General features: G+C 35.8%; 1 protein-coding gene across 8 annotated transcripts in view; it reads left to right on the top strand.

Moving 5' to 3' along the window:
* WDR64 (WD repeat domain 64) overlaps positions 1 to 19,848 on the top strand; it is a 259,862-nt gene that overhangs the window by 5,850 nt on the left and 234,164 nt on the right. For 6 of the 8 annotated variants that reach the window (XM_068184943.1, XM_068184939.1, XM_068184942.1 and 3 more), the window contains exons 2-12: positions 1,137 to 1,292; positions 2,291 to 2,439; positions 3,125 to 3,255; positions 3,635 to 3,673; positions 6,081 to 6,180; positions 6,754 to 6,857; positions 9,393 to 9,422; positions 11,767 to 11,874; positions 13,477 to 13,691; positions 14,211 to 14,345; positions 16,448 to 16,527. In XM_068184943.1, the coding sequence (XP_068041044.1) occupies positions 2,292 to 2,439; positions 3,125 to 3,255; positions 3,635 to 3,673; positions 6,081 to 6,180; positions 6,754 to 6,857; positions 9,393 to 9,422; positions 11,767 to 11,874; positions 13,477 to 13,691; positions 14,211 to 14,345; positions 16,448 to 16,527 (1,090 nt within the window). In that variant the 5' untranslated portion in view covers positions 1,137 to 1,292; position 2,291. The remainder of the gene's footprint in view (positions 1 to 1,136; positions 1,293 to 2,290; positions 2,440 to 3,124; positions 3,256 to 3,634; positions 3,674 to 6,080; positions 6,181 to 6,753; positions 6,858 to 9,392; positions 9,423 to 11,766; positions 11,875 to 13,476; positions 13,692 to 14,210; positions 14,346 to 16,447; positions 16,528 to 19,848) is intronic. The other 2 variants (XM_068184941.1, XM_068184940.1) reach the window with 1 other exon arrangement.

Raw genomic sequence — 19,848 nt, 5'->3', positions numbered from 1 at the left:
ATATCCAGTGCTTTCCACACTATCAGTAAGAGAGACCGTGAAGGAAATGCTTTTCATTCAGTTAATGCCACTAATGCATTAACCCTACTAAAGTAGGGCTACCTAATGCAAGGACTTCCTGATTCATCAATTAAATATTAAATTTTTCTTTTAGACTTTGCTTATCATCTAATGCAATTCCTATCTTCTCTACCTTTTTTTCCAGTCCACTCAGTCATCACATCTTATTTTTAAATTCTACTGTACTTTTTTTTTTTAAACATTGAAGACGAAAGAATCAACTGGTACTCAAAGCAGTGATTCCTCATTTGGGGTTTCTTTGTGTTTTCATTATGTTACATAACATGAAGTTTCCACATGGGTTTTTGCAAGAGAACAAAACATAGATTTCTGTCCTTAACTTCTCTCTTCTGAGGGTGGATGCTAAATACCCTTGATGAACCTTTAACCAGTGATATTAACTGGGAAATGAGAATATAACCCAATGTCGTACAAACTTAGATGAGACAGACTGGAAAAATTAATCAACAGGAAGCACTGCATAACAGGAATTCGGCTGGAGGCAGTATGTCAAATATACCACAGCTCTGACCAAGATATATTATCTGACCAACCACTGAGTACCTTGACACACAAAGGAAATATTTTCCTGGAGAATTACTGTTGGAACAGAAAAAATGTATCCTCAAGCTATCCCTCCCTTTTCCAGGCATCATTCTGATTTGCTGCTTTTCTCTGCCAAGGTCTTTTCCTTATTCTAATCAAAAGAAATGCTCATTGTGGTAGAACAGAAGTATCCAGAAACTTCTGCGTTCTTCCCCTTGAAATTATAGAATTCCAGGCTGTTGGATTGCTTGTGTTGGGTAGCATATCATGAGACACCACTTTTCCTGAAGAACTAGCTATTTCCTGCAGAGATATTTCCATGCATTATTTTTAGTAACTTTAATACCAATTAGTTGCTTTCCCTATATGATTCAAAAATGTAATTTAGCTGATAAGCTGAGTGTGTGCCTTTGTTTGTTTTGGTTTTTAGAAGAAGTGACTGGAATATTCTTGAAACATGCCTGTTTGATATCAATCCTCTAGATTGCCATGAGGAAATATGAAGTATAATTTCTGCTTTTCAACTATAGAATCTCCTGAGAGCTAAGACTCCTCACTCAGGAATTCAAGAAAGCCTTATCCAGTAAACCTTGCATCAACCTTGAGTGAAGTACTAGCAAAGTGGATCTGGAGATCAATAGCTAAAGAACAATACAAAGAAATTGATCAGTGTGGTCTACAGAAAAGTGAGTTTAACAGATAGTCTGAAATTTACCATTTGCCTGTTATGGTATAGCTCAGTTATATGTCATCAATATCCTTTAAAGATATTGAAAATATGAAAAACGTGCATAAGAATCACAATTATATTGAAACCTAAAGGAAAGGAGAAGTAGTCCAGGTGAAAAGGCCCCTCGTATGAGAATGTACCAACTAAATTAGTGAAGATATTACAAGAACTGCTGAAAAGAAGCATAAGCCACACAAAGAGGCTTAAATTTTAACAGTTTGTGCAATTACGCTTTGAAGCAATTCTCCGTATTTTTGTGTCTGAAGATCAACACCTGGCACCTTACTAAAAGTTATGTTTTAGAACAAAGTTTTGTGCTCTGTGTACTGGTGAATGGCTGATATTTATTGATCTGTAACATAAAGGGGGTGAAAGTAGAACTAAAGGTCAGATTTATTCATGCAATTAATACATGCTCAATGCTCTCCACCCCTTCAGCTCTCTCCCCAAAGAAGTATTTGGAAAAATGTTACTAAAAGCCTGGGGGGAAATACTTCTCTGGAGACACTCGAAAACCACCTGGATACATTCCTGTGTCACCTGCTTTTAAGTGACCCTGCCTTGGCAGTGAGGTTGGACTACTGGATCCTCAGAGATCCCTTCCAACCCTAACGATTCTGTGAAAAAAACATGAAGTCTTTCTGTCACCTATTACATGAGATAAAATTAAATAATGTCACATGCCAGGTTACTTAGTGGTCCTGGTTCATGACCTGGGGGCACTCAGTGAGTAGGATTCTGTGATATGATGGAATGTTGTGACATCCACAGTTCACTACGCTGTTTGCCAGCTCGAGATGCTAAGCCAGGGTCTCCTCTTTTTTATTTTGTAATGTTTGCTATACCTGTCATGCAGCTGCATCTCACATGAACTCATGTGGGAGTTAAAGGAACAAAACAAGGCTTGGACATGGCTGTAAGAAGAGCTCTCCCTCTTGTCTTCTGTTCATAAAGGATGTCTGGAAAGAAGGGTGATAAGGAGGGTTGCTCTGCTCTTGAATTTATTGATTTCAAGAATGCTTTGGAGCAGTTCCAGAATCTAGTTGAAAAAATGATCATCCAGAAGACCAAGGAGAGTTCAGGCTTGTATACTAAAGATGATGGTAAGAAATACTAACTCGGATCGTAAAGTGTAATTTTCACATGGAGAGAACATATCAAAGAGGGATGATAATTTCCTTCAAAGTAGTGTTCTAACTGTAACTGTTTGATTTTTACAGGAAATAGAGAGATTGCACTGTGAAAGTTCTTTTCTCCTTCTGTTAGGATTTCTGGCCAAATTATAAGGCCATGGTGATCACTCAGAAAATATAATTGGTGGAATTGCCACATATAGAAGTTAGCATGATGCTAACTTGTTTCTGTAAGAGCACAAACTCGATAAATTATGTAAATACAGTTGCTATTTGTAAATAATGAGGGTAAAATTTTGCTTTCCTCAATGCAAGTGGTTTTTGCTGCTTGAAAGGATAATCCCATGCACTATTCAGGTGCAAAAAAACCAAATCAGAATTATGGTGAGTAAGGGAAGAAAAAAGAAGTGAGAAATTTTTATCTATTCTTTTATCTGTTTCCTGTCATACATTGCAAATTAGGTAGTTTTGAAAAGAGAAAATATTAGAACTGATTTTTTTTTCTTTTCAAAGGCTTTAGTGAATAAAATGTGAGAAGCTGGAACTTCCATGGTATTGGTATTGAAGGAGAAATAAAACCATGGGTAGGGTGGGTAAGAAAGGAATCTGTAGCTTGCTAGTTTTAAACTGTGTGGACATTGCTCCTCCCATACAGATGAGATAGATTATGAAAAGTTCTATACAACCACACAAACACTTTTTGGTTCAGCAGTCACGGATCAGGATATTCAGGCCTTTTTCAGGAAGATTATGAGCAACCTTGATGAAAGGCCAGAATGGCTTGAGGTAAGAATTTCTAAAGTTTTCTTAAATATGAAAAACTAATTAGAATTTTAAATGGCGACAGTATTTATCTGTTGATTGTGTGTTGTTCATCAGTCTGTTGTTCATGAGCTTCAAGGCATGAATGAGGTACGATCTTGTTACTTATCCTAGCTGCCTAAAGCCTCGGTGTGTTCAGGTTTTCAGTGAGCTACCTCAGTGATGTGCATTGTCACTCAGGCTTCTTGACAAAATGCAAAATCTTTTGTGATGACAGTATGCTGTTTGTTCTCTGAGGATAAGTCTATCTTTAGGTAAACATTCAGAAATGCTTCTTCTTTTTCTCCTTTCCTCTCTTTTCTCTAACTTCTGCTTCCTTGCCTTTCTCTTCCCCTGTTCACAGCATAAATCTGGCCCTTACTTTGAATATAAAGCCTTAAAGGTAGGGCAGCATTTTAGTAGAGTTTTTGAACCAGAGAATTCTGTATGTATTATTTAGTCCTGTAGATTAATGAGATATTTGTAATCAATTTTTCAGTCTGTAATAGTGGTAAATATCAAACCTTTGTAAAAAGCATGTAAGAATGAGGTAATGTGAAACAGTAGATCCGATTTACCCTCTTTGCATCTGTCTGCACATATCTTAAGGATTTCCACTGCCAGAGTTGCAAATGCACTGTGTTTAATATCCCTTCCTGGATTTTTAATCTAGCCATATGTAAGTTATTTCTGAATCCACCTAAGAAGGTTATCTCCATACCACCCAGTTTTTCACATTTTGTGAAAAAGTACTTTGTCGGGTTTTTTTAAACATGGTGCTCTTTTTTATTTGCACATGTTTTGAGAAATGAACACTTGCTCTAGAATTGTCTTTTATTAAGGTATTTACCATGTCTAGTGTTTCAGGTAACTGTTCTATAAAAATTACTGATTGTTAGAGCCAATCCTTATCAAGAGCACCCTTCATCATATATTACCACAAGACTTTTTTGGTTGTTTCTTACCCAAAGACAGAATTGTGCAGAAGGGACGTAATTCTTAGCACACAATGAATTTCCTGTGATAGCATAGGAGGCACTGTATATATGGCAAATCCTTGCTGGATTTAAAGTTTTATGGCAGGGTATTAGCAGGTGACATGAACTATAAATTCATCAGCATATTTACATTTTATGTTACTCTGGAACATCATCCTAATATTGGAACCTTGAAGATACCCAACCATCTGTTCCTTATGTGTTATCAACAATTGCTATCAAGTGATTTCCTAATATCATCCTAAAAGCAGTGTGTTCAGCCATTTCTATTTAATAAGGTTCTGTGTGGGAACATTTCTGGTTACTTACCTTTCTTAACCATTGTTTTTTTCTTACAATGTCACATTAATTATGGATTTTGCTCATCTCAGGCATTAAAGATTTCCTTCAAGGAGGGCTTAGGGCAAATCTGGAAAATAGCTGACAATCTGAAGGACTGATTGTCCTTTGTTTAGGCTGGCAGAACAGTAGCAAATTGTGTTCAGGCTCATTAGTTTATAAGAGAAATAAGGGAAGCTCTGTATGTTTGCTGGAGTGCGGATCATTTACTCCAAAACCTTACTGAGTTTTTAATGCAGTCAGACTAGTTACCAAATTACATAATTACATAAATAATTCGTCTACATAATTACACAAGCAAGCACAGTATGGGGTGTAGTGAAAGAATTAAAGCCTCTTTAATTTCCTTTTGAAATCTGTGCGATTTCCTTGGGATAAAATTCCCCAGAACCCTTTCTATGAGCATTTCTCAAATTTTACCAAGTGTGAGCTGACTGATGGCAGTCTTTTAATGTGGCTTGCCTATAAACTTTCTTGAAAAACATGAATGTATGATAGCTAATAACTGTATATATGGAAAGGAGGGAGCTGTGAATTGAAAGATGAAGAGTAATGCTGTGTGAGAGCATTTTTTTTTTGAAAGAGGTACATCTGAATCTCTCAAAGAATGAAAATGGGAGTTCTATTGTATAACATGGAAAATACTGAACTAGAATAAAATGCAACATTTTGTCTCCCATCCAAAGGGGCATTGCTTTTAGAACTCATGAATGGAAGTATATATAATGTCTATACTATGAGAAAGGAGTTTAAAAAATCTGTACAGCTAAGTGGGACTAATTTCCTAAAGAAATTATTAAATTACTTTTGTATACAGAGCTTGAGATTTGTAGAGCATTTCTGCTGAAAATTTCAAACCCTGAAGCAGAAATAAGCTGCTTACCTGACTATCCTGTGCAGAGATCTTCATCATGTGCAAATGGAACATTGTCAGACTTAGGGAGCTGGCCAATAAATGATTTTTTTTAATTGTCTTTATATTACATTTCTTTTCAAGCAAATGTGAATCTACATATCTTTATGGAAAAGCTCTTCTGTGTTGGCTAAACCACTATGCTGCATTGGATGTCTTTGTTTATAAATATAGAATTGTCTGTTTTGTCTGCCTTTTGCTAGTTTTTTTTGTTTTTTTTTCCCTAGTTGAGGTAGGTAGAACTGGAAAATGGAAATTGAATATGGTTATTTACAAAGCAAAACTGTACTAACACCTTTAAAAAATAGATGGGCTGTATTCCTAGAAGCCCTGTGTAAGCTGACTTCTTTACAAAAATTGAAGAGATTATGCCTGAGTATCAGATCTCAGCAGTCAAAAGTCATATTGACGGCTAATGGTTAAAGGAAGTAATACTAAGGTACTTACTCAAAGAATATTAAATTATTAAAGTGTGAGCTAACTATTTGACTTTATACATATATCTTCCAGAAGCAGTTTTGCAATAAATTACTTGTTTAGTTCTATTTTGTTTTGTTTAGATTTTTGGCTGTTTCAGAGGAGAAAATGATGGCATGTCTTCCCCATCGAAAGAAAGCATGGTTTTGCTAGTATCTGAAAAACAGCAGATTACTCATTCAGGTGACATACTTCACCTTGTATCAAAAATGATATTTTTTCTAATGCAGGGTGCTGCTCACTTTCTTGAAAGTAGGGTGATAAAATCCCATGTCCCTCTTTGCTGCTGCTGCTGCTACTTCTTCTTCTTCTTCTTCTTCGTCTTCTTCTTCTTCTTCTGTGTTCCAAAATACATGGGTTTTTACTAAACATTGAACACTCCACTGCTGCATTTTCCAGTTCTCCATATTCCTAAATTTTTTTGAAATTATGATTTTTTTTCTGAGCCAGACTATTTATTTATGCAGTTACACATTGTCTTTCTGTATTTTTTTTAAATATGGAGGAAGAATTGGCACATCCAGAATTGCAATGTTAATGATATTTAAAATGCAACATGATTAATTTTACCAAGTATGGGATAATTTATGATGTATTGCATCACTGCCTTGCGTATGGCATGAAAATGCATGTCAGAAAGAGATACTGTTCTTACTATTATAGTCCTATTTGTTTATGTTTTCCTTACTAATATAGTTATATTTGTTTATGCTTTCCATGTCTGTAAGATGAAGAGTAATATTTTGTCATTGACAGTTGTCAAGAGAAAAGATGTGATCAAGGGTATAGTGAAGGTGCCCCTTCTGCATCTCACAGTAACAGCCTCTCAGAGAGGAGTGCTAACTGTGTTTAGCAAACAGGTAATTCTAAATCAAACTCTATTATAGTGCCATTAGCAGTACATAGGGGAACTGAGTGGACTGTGATCTAGCATTCAAATTTTCCCATTAAAAAAACTACATATTTTTCTTATCAAAGTTAACTTTTTCTATATTTTTAAGTACAGCAGGAAATATATGTTATTCTTTTCAATTATAAACCTACTAGACAGTCCACACAAGTTGATAGAAGATAGAGATGGCTCATAATAGACATTGTTCTTAGAAATTCATTTAATATAAAATAATCTGCATTTCTGTTTAGAAAAGGTTTTCCTAAATAAAAAAAATATGCAATTGAAATTAACTTTTAGATATAGAGTGGAAATCAGAGAATTAACTGTTTTCTACAGCTACTGAAAATATGTAGAACAGACAGAGACAGTTGTTTGCAAATAAGATTTATTCAGTACAGCAACACCTAGAAGCTTGAAAGTCATGAGATTTACAACAGTCTGCATGACACAGGCTCACAGTTAGTTCCCTCATCAATAAAACATAAGGAGATCTGTACCATTTTAAGTAGAAATTCAGGCTTAAGATGCTGTTAAACTAAAGTTTGTACATTAATTTCCCAGATTATTATATTACTATTTAGTGGTATGCATCTATAGAGGCTATGAGATAGAATGTGTCATACAGAAACTCAGGCTATCACACATCTGAGCTCATTGGTGCTTTACACTTGTACAATTTTAATGTAACCAGTTCCTTAAAATTTATTTCAGGCAATGCAGTAAAACTTTAAAGCAGCACTAATGCTTTCTAGGGGTTTTAGCTAATTAGTGCATAATGCTTATGACAGGAGCATTTAAACCAAGAAAGGACTTATGTGGATGATTAAATAACAAAGCAATACTGCAGTTTTGGTAAACCCTGAAATAATTTATTTGAAAGCCTGTGCTCCAGAACATTATCCCTCCTATGTACCTATGAAAAATAATTTCCCAAAGTATAAGAATAAAAACAGCTCTTCTCCCTACCCTTTACTTGCCCCTGCTATTTTCAAGTTGAATTGCTGCCTCCTCATAGGCTGGACTGATGTTATCTGACATCAGTGACTGCAATGGATGTTATTTTACACCCAGCTGCATAACACAGTGAATTAGGGACCTCAACTCTCACTTATAAAACTGTGTTCTGCAAATGACTAAGGCATTGCGACAGCCCCAAGATGTGCCAGGAGAGGACTGGATGGGATATTAGGAATAATTTATTTATCCTAAGAGTTGTCAACCATTGGAACTGCCTAGGGAAGTGGTTGAGTCACCAACCCTGGAGGTATTCAAAAGAAGTGGCTGCTGGGGACATGATCTAGCAGTAGACTTGCCAGTGTTAGTTTTACAGTTGAACTTGATCATCTTAAAGATATTTTCCAGCCTTAATTATTCTATGGTTCCATGATTCTATTTGAGGGCTAAGTATTGCTTTCTGCAATGAATGTGGGCCTAATATGATTCAACGCCTGTATACAGCTTTATACCATCAACTACTTCCAGGTTACTCCAGAATATGAGACACTTACGTTGCTCAGATGGATACTGCCTTGGCCTGCACATAAGACCTGTAGGGGTAGGCAGCCTTAAGGACACATTTTAGTTACTGTAGATAAAGCCAGGTCTGATACAGTGCATGGATATCCATCTCTTGGTTAACAATACTCTTAAACTCTGCTCAACGGCTGTCCATGATGACACCTGACATCTCAATTCTATGGGAAGAAGGACTTGCTCCTAGCTCCTTGGTTTATGAAATGTGGAATTGCTGGGATGGATATGAGGTGCTGTTGAATAGTTACTGATGAGGGGCAGGGACAGGGGCAAGAGGAGGTGAAAAATTATCTGTGGTTGTTTCAGAAGGGTAAAGGTTGAAAGTGCTTTTGAAAACTTAGTAGTTTTGTTAAAAGACGTAGAAGATAACCCTGTCTCTGCTGGATGATGGTGACACTTTAAACACTTCAGGTTTTCAGCCACATGTTACACTGTCCCTCAGTAGTTACCTTTGGTGAAAGGTGCTGTACAAATGAGGTTATTCCTGTTTGCAGCCTGAAGTGCTGCCTCTGCCAAGGATTTGCTGGCACTAGTTGACATGGCATTGGGCCAGTGTTAGCTTGGGTTTCTATATGATAAATCCTATTTCTCACGGGAGCTGATGCTGTTTTAGCTGTCAAAAACCGTTAAAAGCACAATTCCATCAGAAGACCAGCTGATCTGTACTCTCTATTTTGTAAAAGTGAGGAGTTTTTACTTATTTTCCTCACTTCAACATCTCAATGTAGAAACCCCAAAACAAACCAGAAACAATGGAACAGTTGTGAGGGAAAGAGAAGTCTTACGTTCTTCACAGTATAAAGGGCAACAGACAGCAGGCAGGTTAAGGATCTTTCTCAGATCTTAACCACCAGCTCTTTCAGTTAGCAGTTATTGTTCTGATCTGCATGTAAAGAGACGACTCTTTTTAGAGTTTTAATTTAAGAACTACCTTGTTATTATGACAATATCTTTCTTTATTTTTCAGATGAAGGTTCTGACAACCATCAATATTGAAGTAAGTTCTTTTTTTTCTCCTTCCTGTTAAATAATTTTAAGTAAAAATCAGCATGTACTAGATTGAAATAAGTAGAAACTGAGCATTATTCTAATTCCAATTCTAACTTCCTGTTAAATAATTTTAAGTAAAAATCAGCACGTACTAGATTGAAATAAGTAGAAACTGAACATTATTCTAATGCCAATTCTAACTTTGAGACTTCTGCATGATTTTTCATAGGGTGCTGTTGGTCAAATAGTTTCAATTTATTCCTTTCAGTTGTTGAAAAAATTGCGTACCTTGATTTCTTTCCTCTGATAAATGAAACCTCAGATAAATACTTCTTTTTCTGCCAAATTATCCTTTACCCATACCTTGCCAGAACTTTTTCTTCTAAAATCCAGAAGTTCAATTGTCACTGTAAAATTTAACTGAGTAAAATTTTAAGTTTGTTAATGAAAAACAGTTCTACACTTTCCTAGATAGATGATTGGCTACACAGTGTATACCTTAAAACCTCGTGTTTACCCTGGGAGTATCACTGCAGATTTAAGGTAATGAGCTTCTTTCAGATGACCTGTAGACAAAAGACATCAGTCTTAGCAAAGTGACGTGACCCCTCGTCCTAGAAGTCGATGTGGGTATCTTGTACTGGGAGGCAGTGCATTTTGTTTATTCTCTCTTACATATTCTGTGAGTTCTAAAATGCAACAGAAGTACTCCACACCAGAGGCCCTACTACTCCAACTCAGAAAACAGAGTTTCAGTTGTGTTTAATTTATTGCAAGGGCTAATCTGACCTGTGGAATAAGTGCAGAGAGGTAACTGTGAGAAATATTCTTGAGACCAACTGACTTTTGGAAACTATGACTAGAATTCGAGCTTCTCCTACAGAAGTGCTACAGGAGTGAATTTTAGCCATTCTGACTTTGCTTGTAGGAACGACTTTCCCCAATTCAAATATGCAAAGGTAGGATCTCCCCCAGAGATGCCAAGGGAAAGATAATGGAAGAAGCTGGAGTGCTAGCCTGATGCTGCAGTGGGCTGCAGGCTCCCTTTCCTTTCTGAACACTAAGCACTTATCTTAAAATGATTCCTCAATGAATGTGAAGGGTTTTTTTGCTGTGAAAGTAGGACAATATTTGGCAGTTGTAGCAGTATTAGGCACCATTGGATGACATCTTTGCCATAAAATGTGTGAAAGAAGGGAGGAAAGATAAGAGCTCTTGAGTGACAGGATGGAATAAGAAAAAAATGAAAATGTTGATCTGGTGCAGCTGCCTAGTTTGTCTGTCAAGTATAGCAGCACTAACAAGAGAAATTTTTATAACCTTTCCTCTGAAGCTGAAACCTATTACTTTGACTGCATCATCACAAGCCAACAAATTAGTGACAGCTACAAATATAAAATCATCTTTTTCAAGCCATTTAGTCATTGTTATCTGATGCTATTATAAGGACCTCAAAAAGCCACAGTTAACAAACTCTTCCATAAGAATTACCAAACAATCCACAAGGCCTCTGCAGGACTGACATTTTCCACATGCTTATTGTAGTAAAGGGCACAAAAAATCCTTGTAAATGTATTACCACTTGCCCACAGATCATTAGGAAGGAGAGAAGCTTTCTCCTGCAACAGAGTGTTGATATCCTCTGTCAGGATTTTGGGCCATTTACACTAAGAGCAAAATCAATATTGTGTACAACAATCAAAATAAAAATAGAAACATCAGGAGTCTGATCTCTACTTTGCAAGAGAAATTGTTTTACATTAATACCTATATAATAGGAGATATACTTGAACAATGGCTTAATATGGGCAGATGTATATATTTGTAAATAGTTGATCTACCTATTGGGAAAATTAAAATTATTTAATAAAGTTACTTATTTTCATAAACATTCATTTCAGTTTTGTTTTTATGACTGAAATTTTGGACTAAATTTCTTTTGTTTCAAACCAAATTGTATTCAGGTAAAAACTTAATCTACTTTACTATGGATGTTTTAGCTTAAGCTTTCTCTGCTCAGAGTGCTTTTCCAGAGTGTCATTACAGTTCGACTAACACTAGACTAGACGTTTATTGTGTCTTTTCCTTTGCAACATTTGTGCCTCTTCGGTGAGTAATTGATAACAGAGGTTGAGCCTGGTACCTCTGTAAATTCATGTATGAGCTATTCCTGGAGTTATAACTCTCAGTGGAACTAGACCTAACATGTGCTAGCACAGAGTATATGTGATTTATGTGCAAATGGTTTAAAATACATGATAGGAAAGTTGATACTTGATACTTACATGATAGGAAAGTTGATAAATTTACAGAGAAAATCCTTCTTTAGCTACTTGTTTTATTTTCATCAGGATACTGCTTGGATCACTGGATGCGATTTCCTGCCTAATCTGAAATATGTTGTGGCTGTAACTGAAAGCACAATCATTCTCTGGGACTATAAATCAAAAGAGAACAAGGTACTATGTTGGATCAGACAAATGCCAAAATGAAACCTGAAAGTTGATCAGTCTTTGTTTCCAATATACATTCACATCCCTTTGGTCTAACAGGATGAAGGCTTTTCACTTTTGTTGTTGTAGGAACTCAGTGAAACAGTGGAATTCACACTAAAGGAGGGATACTCTCTACATGCCAAATGGGATTATTAAAGTATATTAAAAGTTTGGAATAAATAGAAAATTTTTACACTATGGTGCAAACAACCCCCAAAATAATTTCTTTTCCATGTGTATCTAGTGCATACGTGTGCACCTGTGTACCTAAAATGTGTGCATGGGCATACATATATCACAGAATCTATTAAGAATCAAGGAACAGGTTTTACAAGGAATATAACACAGATTCTTTTTGAGGTAACTTCCTGATATAAATAAAATATTTCTTCATATCCTGTGTTTTGTTCAGGACTTTCTAAAATAAAAAACATTTTGATGTTAATAATGCATGTCCAAATCGTTAAAGTTTTCTTTAATGTCTTATGCATTTTTGCTGACCCAAAGCTTAGCTTTTTCTTCCTGTTCCTGGAACTTCTCTTGGAAATTCCAAGTTAGCTGAGATGATGAGAAGCAAAGTAATTATTTTCTGGATAACATTTTTTAGGATTTTTTTTCCAGTATTAAAAGGTTCCCTAATTCAGACAGGTCAATTTAAATCTTTTTGCCAGTCCAATTCGACTTCTTGGAGGAAGGCTCAAATATTTATTCTCCACCTATTATTCTCCAAGTTCCCTCCACTTATTACATCAGTGAGATATGCAGGTATCCTGTTGATGAATAGGTGCAGCTCTCTTTCAAGACCACAGAAATAATATATGGACAATCCTATCTGTATTACATCTCCAATATTTCTGTGCTACACAGACAGTGTTGGTGCAGTTAATTCCTATGGCATGAGAACAGTTCCCAGTTCAGGTTGGCAAGGATGCTTTAATCAAATAACAGATGGAGTCAGGCAGTAGAATCAATAAACAATGTAATGCAGATGACCCTGAATCCCATTCCTGGGCCTTCTAGCAAAATACCACAGTGTCTTGCGACTGTATTCATTCCCACTATCTCTGTGCTTCAAAAATTGAAACACCTGCCCATATTGGTACACTTGACACTCCCAGGCTGTATTATTAATTAGGACTCTGATATAGATTATCCCTGTGTATTACTGCTAAATTTTGTGGTTTGAATTATTCTTTAATTTAGTTATTTCCAATTTTCTTGTAGAGAGCATCTTATTTTTGAACAGGAAACCATATACAGTCTTAGCAAGTAGACCATCCCACATAGTATGCAGAGATCCTTCCTAGAATTTGTAATTAATACTTCTTCACTGAAATGCAAAGAGCTACCCATGAAACAAAATCTTGCTGAAACCTCTAAGATTTGCTTTTAACTCCACTTCATGATGGTCTTCCATGAGTTTCTGATACCAGGAAACATTTAACACAGGGGAAGCTTGAAAAAACAAAGTCAAGATTTGAATGCTGATGTAACTAGATAAGCATGATAGATTCAATTTAAGGGCCCTCATGCAATATCTAAAAAACTTTCTATCATATTCCACAGAGTGATGGCTTTGTCATCAAACCAATGAAAAACTGTCTGCTCTGTGTTTGTACGGTGACTGTGGCAGATAACCTGGCTAAGGATACCATCTTAATGGGAGATGATAAGGGTTATGTTTATCTGCTTACTATCACCAGTGACGACTTCATAATGAAACAATCTAAAGCCAAAAAAGAATCACGATTTAAAATCTTGGAGTCCGACTCTTTTGACATGTAAGTTGCTTATGATAAAATATTTTCAGTCTTGCATTATGTTTTGTTTTTAATTTGGGTTTTGTTTGCCCTAAGTGAAGGATTAGCTTCTGTTTCTAAATTAAGCCCATCTAACCAAAGAAAATATTTTTTCAAACTGCAGTATGATTTGCTTGCTGTTGCATGAAGGAAATGCCATAAATTTCAGTAGAAGATTTTACAAGAGATCTTACAACTGAGAGGATGCAGAATACAATTCAAGGGGAGAATTCACAATTGCTGTTATCCATTTTGACAAAGGAACAGCTTTATCGTGTCCAATGAGTTGGAAGCATGATTGTAATTAGAAAAGAGCATGGTTCAACCCTGACTTTCTCTCTGCTTGCATTTGAGCTGGAAAAGTGGTTCTGTATCTGTCCTGGATATTGAATATTAGCATTGGTTTTGTATATAATCTCACTGACAAAATCCCTGTCCACCTAGGGATACATCACAGTAGTTGCTACTGTAGCCTAATAACTTCTTCATTTATATCCCTAGTCCTAAACGCAAGCTACATGATGACTGGGTTGGGAGAATTAAGTATTTTTCTGCCCTAAAACGTTTTGGATCCTGCTCCACAGACAGTACTAATTCATTTGTTTTGGATGACATAAAGCGACTAGAGGACTATTTGTAAGTATCTGACATCTGGAAAACAATAGATCTTCTGCTTTATAACTCTGCTGGAGATCAGTGCCTTGTAAGATGTCATCTTGTTCTATTGAATCTGCCTCTTCTATTAGCATTGATAATAAAAAGAAAAATACAATTGTTTAAAAGCTTGGATATTTTTGTGTGCTAGCTTTTGATGTAGGAGAGGACTGTCCATATATGTTGAGTACTCAGAACCCATAAAGTATGATATGTTGACAGTGTTGTCTTCTCCAACTTCTCCTCAGCAAGCAAGTTTTAGTTAGAAAATTGATTGGTTTGTTGCACATATATCATGTAGCCATTCATTTAAAATTTATACCCAGTCAAAAATAACTAAATTTCATTTACAGTTTTATTTTCACAAGTTTGAGTTATACAAGATTAAACCAAGAACATGATTTATTCTAAGGCCTGTGAAGTGGTTCTGCTATGCAGCAGAAAAGAGGTTATAGCCTCCTTATTTGTGCCAAGTCCTTATTCATATGGCTCATCAGTGCTATTAGCTGATTTAACATATTCCAAGCCCAATTATTCTGTGAATTTAGAAAATTTCATAGCACAATAGATAGATCAAATTACATTTAGACAACTGAAAAATTACACAGCTGTTAAAATGAAATTAATAGTCCTAAAAATATCTGTAGATCAAATCACTTGGAAATGTCAATTTAATAAATAACTAGTTTAAAAATATGATTTACTGGTTCTAACAAAAGAAATTTCCCCAATTAACTTTGTAACAAGGAATTGTTTTTGTACTCAAAGAGGGATGCAATGTATCTTCTCTCTTATGGGACTTTAGTTTGTTTGTCAATAATGGCTGATGAACAGCTACAATATCTTCTTGTAAAGTATCCAAAAAAGAGAAGTATGGATATGATCACAAGGGGCTTCTGTTGCAAGGCCATGGGTTGAGCAGGACTTCACAGTGCCAGAATCCCTTATTCCCATTTATCTTGGAATAGTATCACGACAGTCCATTAAAAAGCTAATGAACAGTTATATAGGAGTATAAAAGGTAAAAATCCTTAGGAAAGCCGTTAATCATACATTTAAATCAATTAATTGTTATTTTGTCATGTCAAGAGAATTAAGACTTCTCTTAGAGTTCTGGAAAGAAATCTTTTCTCCATCAAAATAATAGGAAGCAAACAGCCTTTTATTTACACGTACCTAGAAATAACAAGCTCTTTCATTAATTCCTCGAAGTTTCCAGAGTCTTATATCAGATTTACTGTCACCCCCATTTATGTTTTTCAATATTAATGGCAACTTTAGCCCAGAGTAGATGAACTAATACTTGTCTGAATTTCAAAGGAAAAAAATAAGAGTATTCTCATTTAGTTCTACACAGCTTGTTTACACTGGCAGTCATTGTTTCCTGGGAATAACAGGTGTTAACCCTGCTATTGCTACATCCAAAAGCAGTAAAATATTCACTCATTAGTAGCAATGGATGAAACTTGGAGAGACAAACAGAAGGTTTAGAAGGGCCACTGAGTCAATTTCAGTCTGTGTTGGCTGTTTGAATTCCCATGCTTTAGCAGTGAATGTAGTAGAATAACTGTTGAGTTTCAGATACTTGTGATCTCTTCATGTTGACATACAACACAAAACAGATCATATAAGGACTATTCATTGTACAATACATTATAGAGAAGCAACAGAAAAGTGACTGCGCTTACTTAATGTACCATTGAGATCACAGTAGACCTTCATATCTGAAACAAGCAAACACAGTTTCTTGGTAATTTTCTTCAGTGATAAACTGCTTTAAGCACACAAGCTTATGTGCAGCTTACTTTGGCAAGAGCTACCATTTTAGGAGTCTGTTTGGAGTTTGCCTGTTAAAAGATTCAGGTGTGCAGTTCGGATATTTATTTCTTTAATGGAAAGTGCGCTCTGTTCCTGCTTCGTTGATGCCAGTATCACTCCAAGTCTCTGTTATAAATCAATTTGCTTTTAACATGAGATTGCATACATTATGCAAACAGCTATTCTGTATACTGTAGAAAAATAAGGCAGAATGACTGTAGACTGTATTTTCTGAATATTTCTTACATTATTATTAATTATTGCAGACCTGTAAAAGAATTTTCTGTCCCTAAAGGAGTAAATGCCTTCACATACTGTGGAAAGGCAAAAGTCATTGTCACTGGAGGTAAGTATTGGATTTTTTCCAAGAGATTGTTCTTGGAAAAAAATGGTGAATTTTTTAATTCGAGTTAAATAATATCAAATAAAGCTGAGTTAACATCTTAAGAATTTCAACAATGGCTGGCTTCTGCCAACAATTAGAGGAAACAGAGGCCTTGCTTTTAATTTCTCTCAGCCCGTGTCTGAAGAGACATACTTCCTGATAGGAATCTGTCAAGGGCTCCATCTGGGTTTGATTCAAGTATCATTTATATAATAAACCAGAAGAAACAGTATGTTCAACTACTCTAAGGTATCTTTCCAAGTCACTGTGGCCTTGACCAGGTTATACACATTATTCCTTGAAGCATCAGCAGAGCTTCCACCCTATTACTCTCCCACCATCCTTTCATATCTTAAGCAGTCACATTGGACCATCTTATTACTTTCCATTGGTCTCTCTGGTCATGTTTCCCCAAAGTGTTACTGTTGGTTCTTTCTCCCAAAGCAGACTGCAGAAATGGCACTCTTACATCCACTTCTTCCCTGTTAGCCAATAATTGTATGGGTCTGTCTACTGCAGTGATCATGTTTGATGCTGCACAAAAGCTGCTGGAGTATGGCAGCAACTTTGTTTATATATTCTGTCTGATAGGGTGGTGTCCTCGAGTGACATTGATGCTGCTTTTCTTCAAGTCTTTACTGCTTAAAACTTTGTTAAAAATTGCAATAACAAACATAAGAATTCTTACATCTGTATACAAGAAGTACTAAAAATTGGCCAAGACTTTGCTGTCCAGCCTTGGTAATATACATGGCAGTCTAATATACATAGCAGTATATGGGACACAATGCAATTCATGTTGAATTGTAACAGTTTACCAACAGGAAAACTGTGAAAGATATCAAAATAAATATCAGGCAATTCTATTGATTTTCTAGACAAAATATTTAAAGGAAAAGCTGTAGAAGAGTTATTAGTGAGAATTTTGAAGTTTAGCCTTGGAGGAGATACTGCTTACACTGATTACCTTGTCACAAAAAAAGTAGTCTGGAGAAATTTATTAATGACATAAAGTAAGAAGGTCCTATTCAACAAAATGTGGTCACTATTTCCTCCAGGTACAACAGGAGAATTTTACTGTAGTAATAAAACCAGGGCAAAGTGTCAGAATAGGAAAGAATGTCACAGGAACTAGAAAGTTTATTTTACACACTGAAAATTCTTCTTCAAGAAATATCAGAGGAGAAAAATCTGGATAATCTTTCTGAGAAAATTATAATAGCTGTGGTAGGCCAGACCAAAGGTCTGCCTAATGCACTCGGCCCACTTCGTCAGTGACCAGCAGTAAACACTTGTGGCACAGAAAAGAAATAAGACAATCATGCAGCACAACTTGCCCTAGGTGCATGTGCTGGTTCTGTCTTGCTGATATGAACCACATTTGAGAAAGATTAGTTGAGTATAGAAAAGTATGTAGAATATAGAAAAAGGGTGGGGAAAGGGATCCATAACAATCATCAGGTCCAACTCTTAAGTTGGTCCATAAAGTGATCGAACTTACAATCTTGGTGTTTATAGCAGCAGGCTCTAACCAACTGACCTAAGCTCTAACTGCACCATTGTGCAGAGATTTAAAAAGTATATTTTCTATAACTTAGAAAAATTACAATTAACAAGGAATGCCACTGATGTCTATTAGAGCAAAAATTAGAGCAGTGATGTTCAGGAAGAGTCTTCTGAATAGTGGCAGTTGCAGAAAAATATTCTCAGTTTTAAATGGAGCTTGGATTTTTAAAAAGTTTAGATTGCATACTTGTTTGTGGTGGTCGGAGGACAGACTTAGAATGCAGGAGCTCCTACCCCATCTAAAAAGATCCCTAATCAGGATATTTTAGAAGCAGAGGAGTTTTCTCAACACTGAATTCTAATTTGTTTTGACTTTGCACAAAAGAACTGAAAGTACTTTCTTGCTTGTTCATCCACCATCCTTCATCTTGTAATTGAAGGGCATCCTCCTGCCTCTCACCCTCATTCCCAAAGCTTAGCCCTGCTGCTCTCCTTGAATATGAAAGGAAATTATTCCTGATCTATTACTAAGAGTCCCAGAGCACAGTGGGAATGCCTGTCCAAAGACAAAGATAGGGTGAAGTCATCTCTTTCAATTTTACTGTGAAGTTAGATCAGTCAGGGCCTACTGTGAAGCTGCACCCAGAATTTAAAATAATGCTACAGGTCTTGAAAGACCCCTCTACTAAAGCCTTCAAAAGCTGAGCTTTTAGAATTCTGTGCTCTGTTAATAGAATACACTGCTCACAATGGCACAGCCTACCATCAGGCTGGAGCACACTATGTTTGCCTCTCTATCTTAAAAGTCATCTCACTCTTGACTAATTGAGAAACACGCGTTGATGATCCAATTAATGGCAGACTTAAACTACTTAAAATGAACATAAGCTAGTCCTGTTAATTAGGGAGCCTTCAGTTTTACCTGTAATATAACCTAAAAATGAGAGACCATAACAGGTAAATAAGTTAGGAATCATAGATATTTCTTGGTGACATGTTCAAACATTTGTAAAAGCTATGTTTATTTGTCTCATTTGGCAATAAACATAAAAGAAAAATCCAGCCTTTGATTGCAGGCTAGCTTCTAAAGTATTCAGCAGGGGTAAATCTGCTAAACATTTTAGTAAGCCTCAGCTTAATGTTTTTTAGGCAGGTGTTTATAGCACAAATGGAATGTTACACACTGTGATGAATTATCACTGTGACTATTTAAAAAGTCATATTTTAACACAGTCTTTCATAATTTATTTGTATTTGATTATGCTCATGGGTTTGTCAGTTCTGTGACACAACCTAATTTTGTCTTCTAGATATTTGAAATTTATAAAAATGAATAAGATAAAAACAAACCTGGTACTGAGTTTGCTTTTCATGCTTAAGGCTAGATTTCAACCAGTAAAATGATAAAAGCCTGATAGTGGCCTAAAATATGGAGCCCAAAGAAGTTTAAAATAGCTTCTCTCTGTAGCATTTTGCATTAATATTACATTGAATGGTAAATTTACATGGTTTTCTTCTTATTCCTTATTAATTTCAATTCCAGCTATGTCTTAATCATCACTTCAGGGAATGACTGCAGTTAAAATCAAATTAGGAATGCATATAAAAGCAGGAGATGATCAGTTTTAAATGATACATCAACTTCTAACCCTATTAGTTCTTCAAATCTGGCTGTTGTTTTCCTGTGAGCAATGAAACAGAAGAAAAACTATTAGTGATTTCTAAATCTAACAGTAAGAGATTAAGACTGATAAAAGGAGCTACTCTGTGCTTGTT

The sequence above is a fragment of the Anomalospiza imberbis genome, chromosome 3 (assembly GCF_031753505.1).
Source record: "Anomalospiza imberbis isolate Cuckoo-Finch-1a 21T00152 chromosome 3, ASM3175350v1, whole genome shotgun sequence".
NCBI classification, from domain to species: domain Eukaryota; kingdom Metazoa; phylum Chordata; class Aves; order Passeriformes; family Viduidae; genus Anomalospiza; species Anomalospiza imberbis.
Note: the sequence above shows the minus strand (reverse complement) of the source record. Positions and strands in the feature narration are given on the sequence as shown.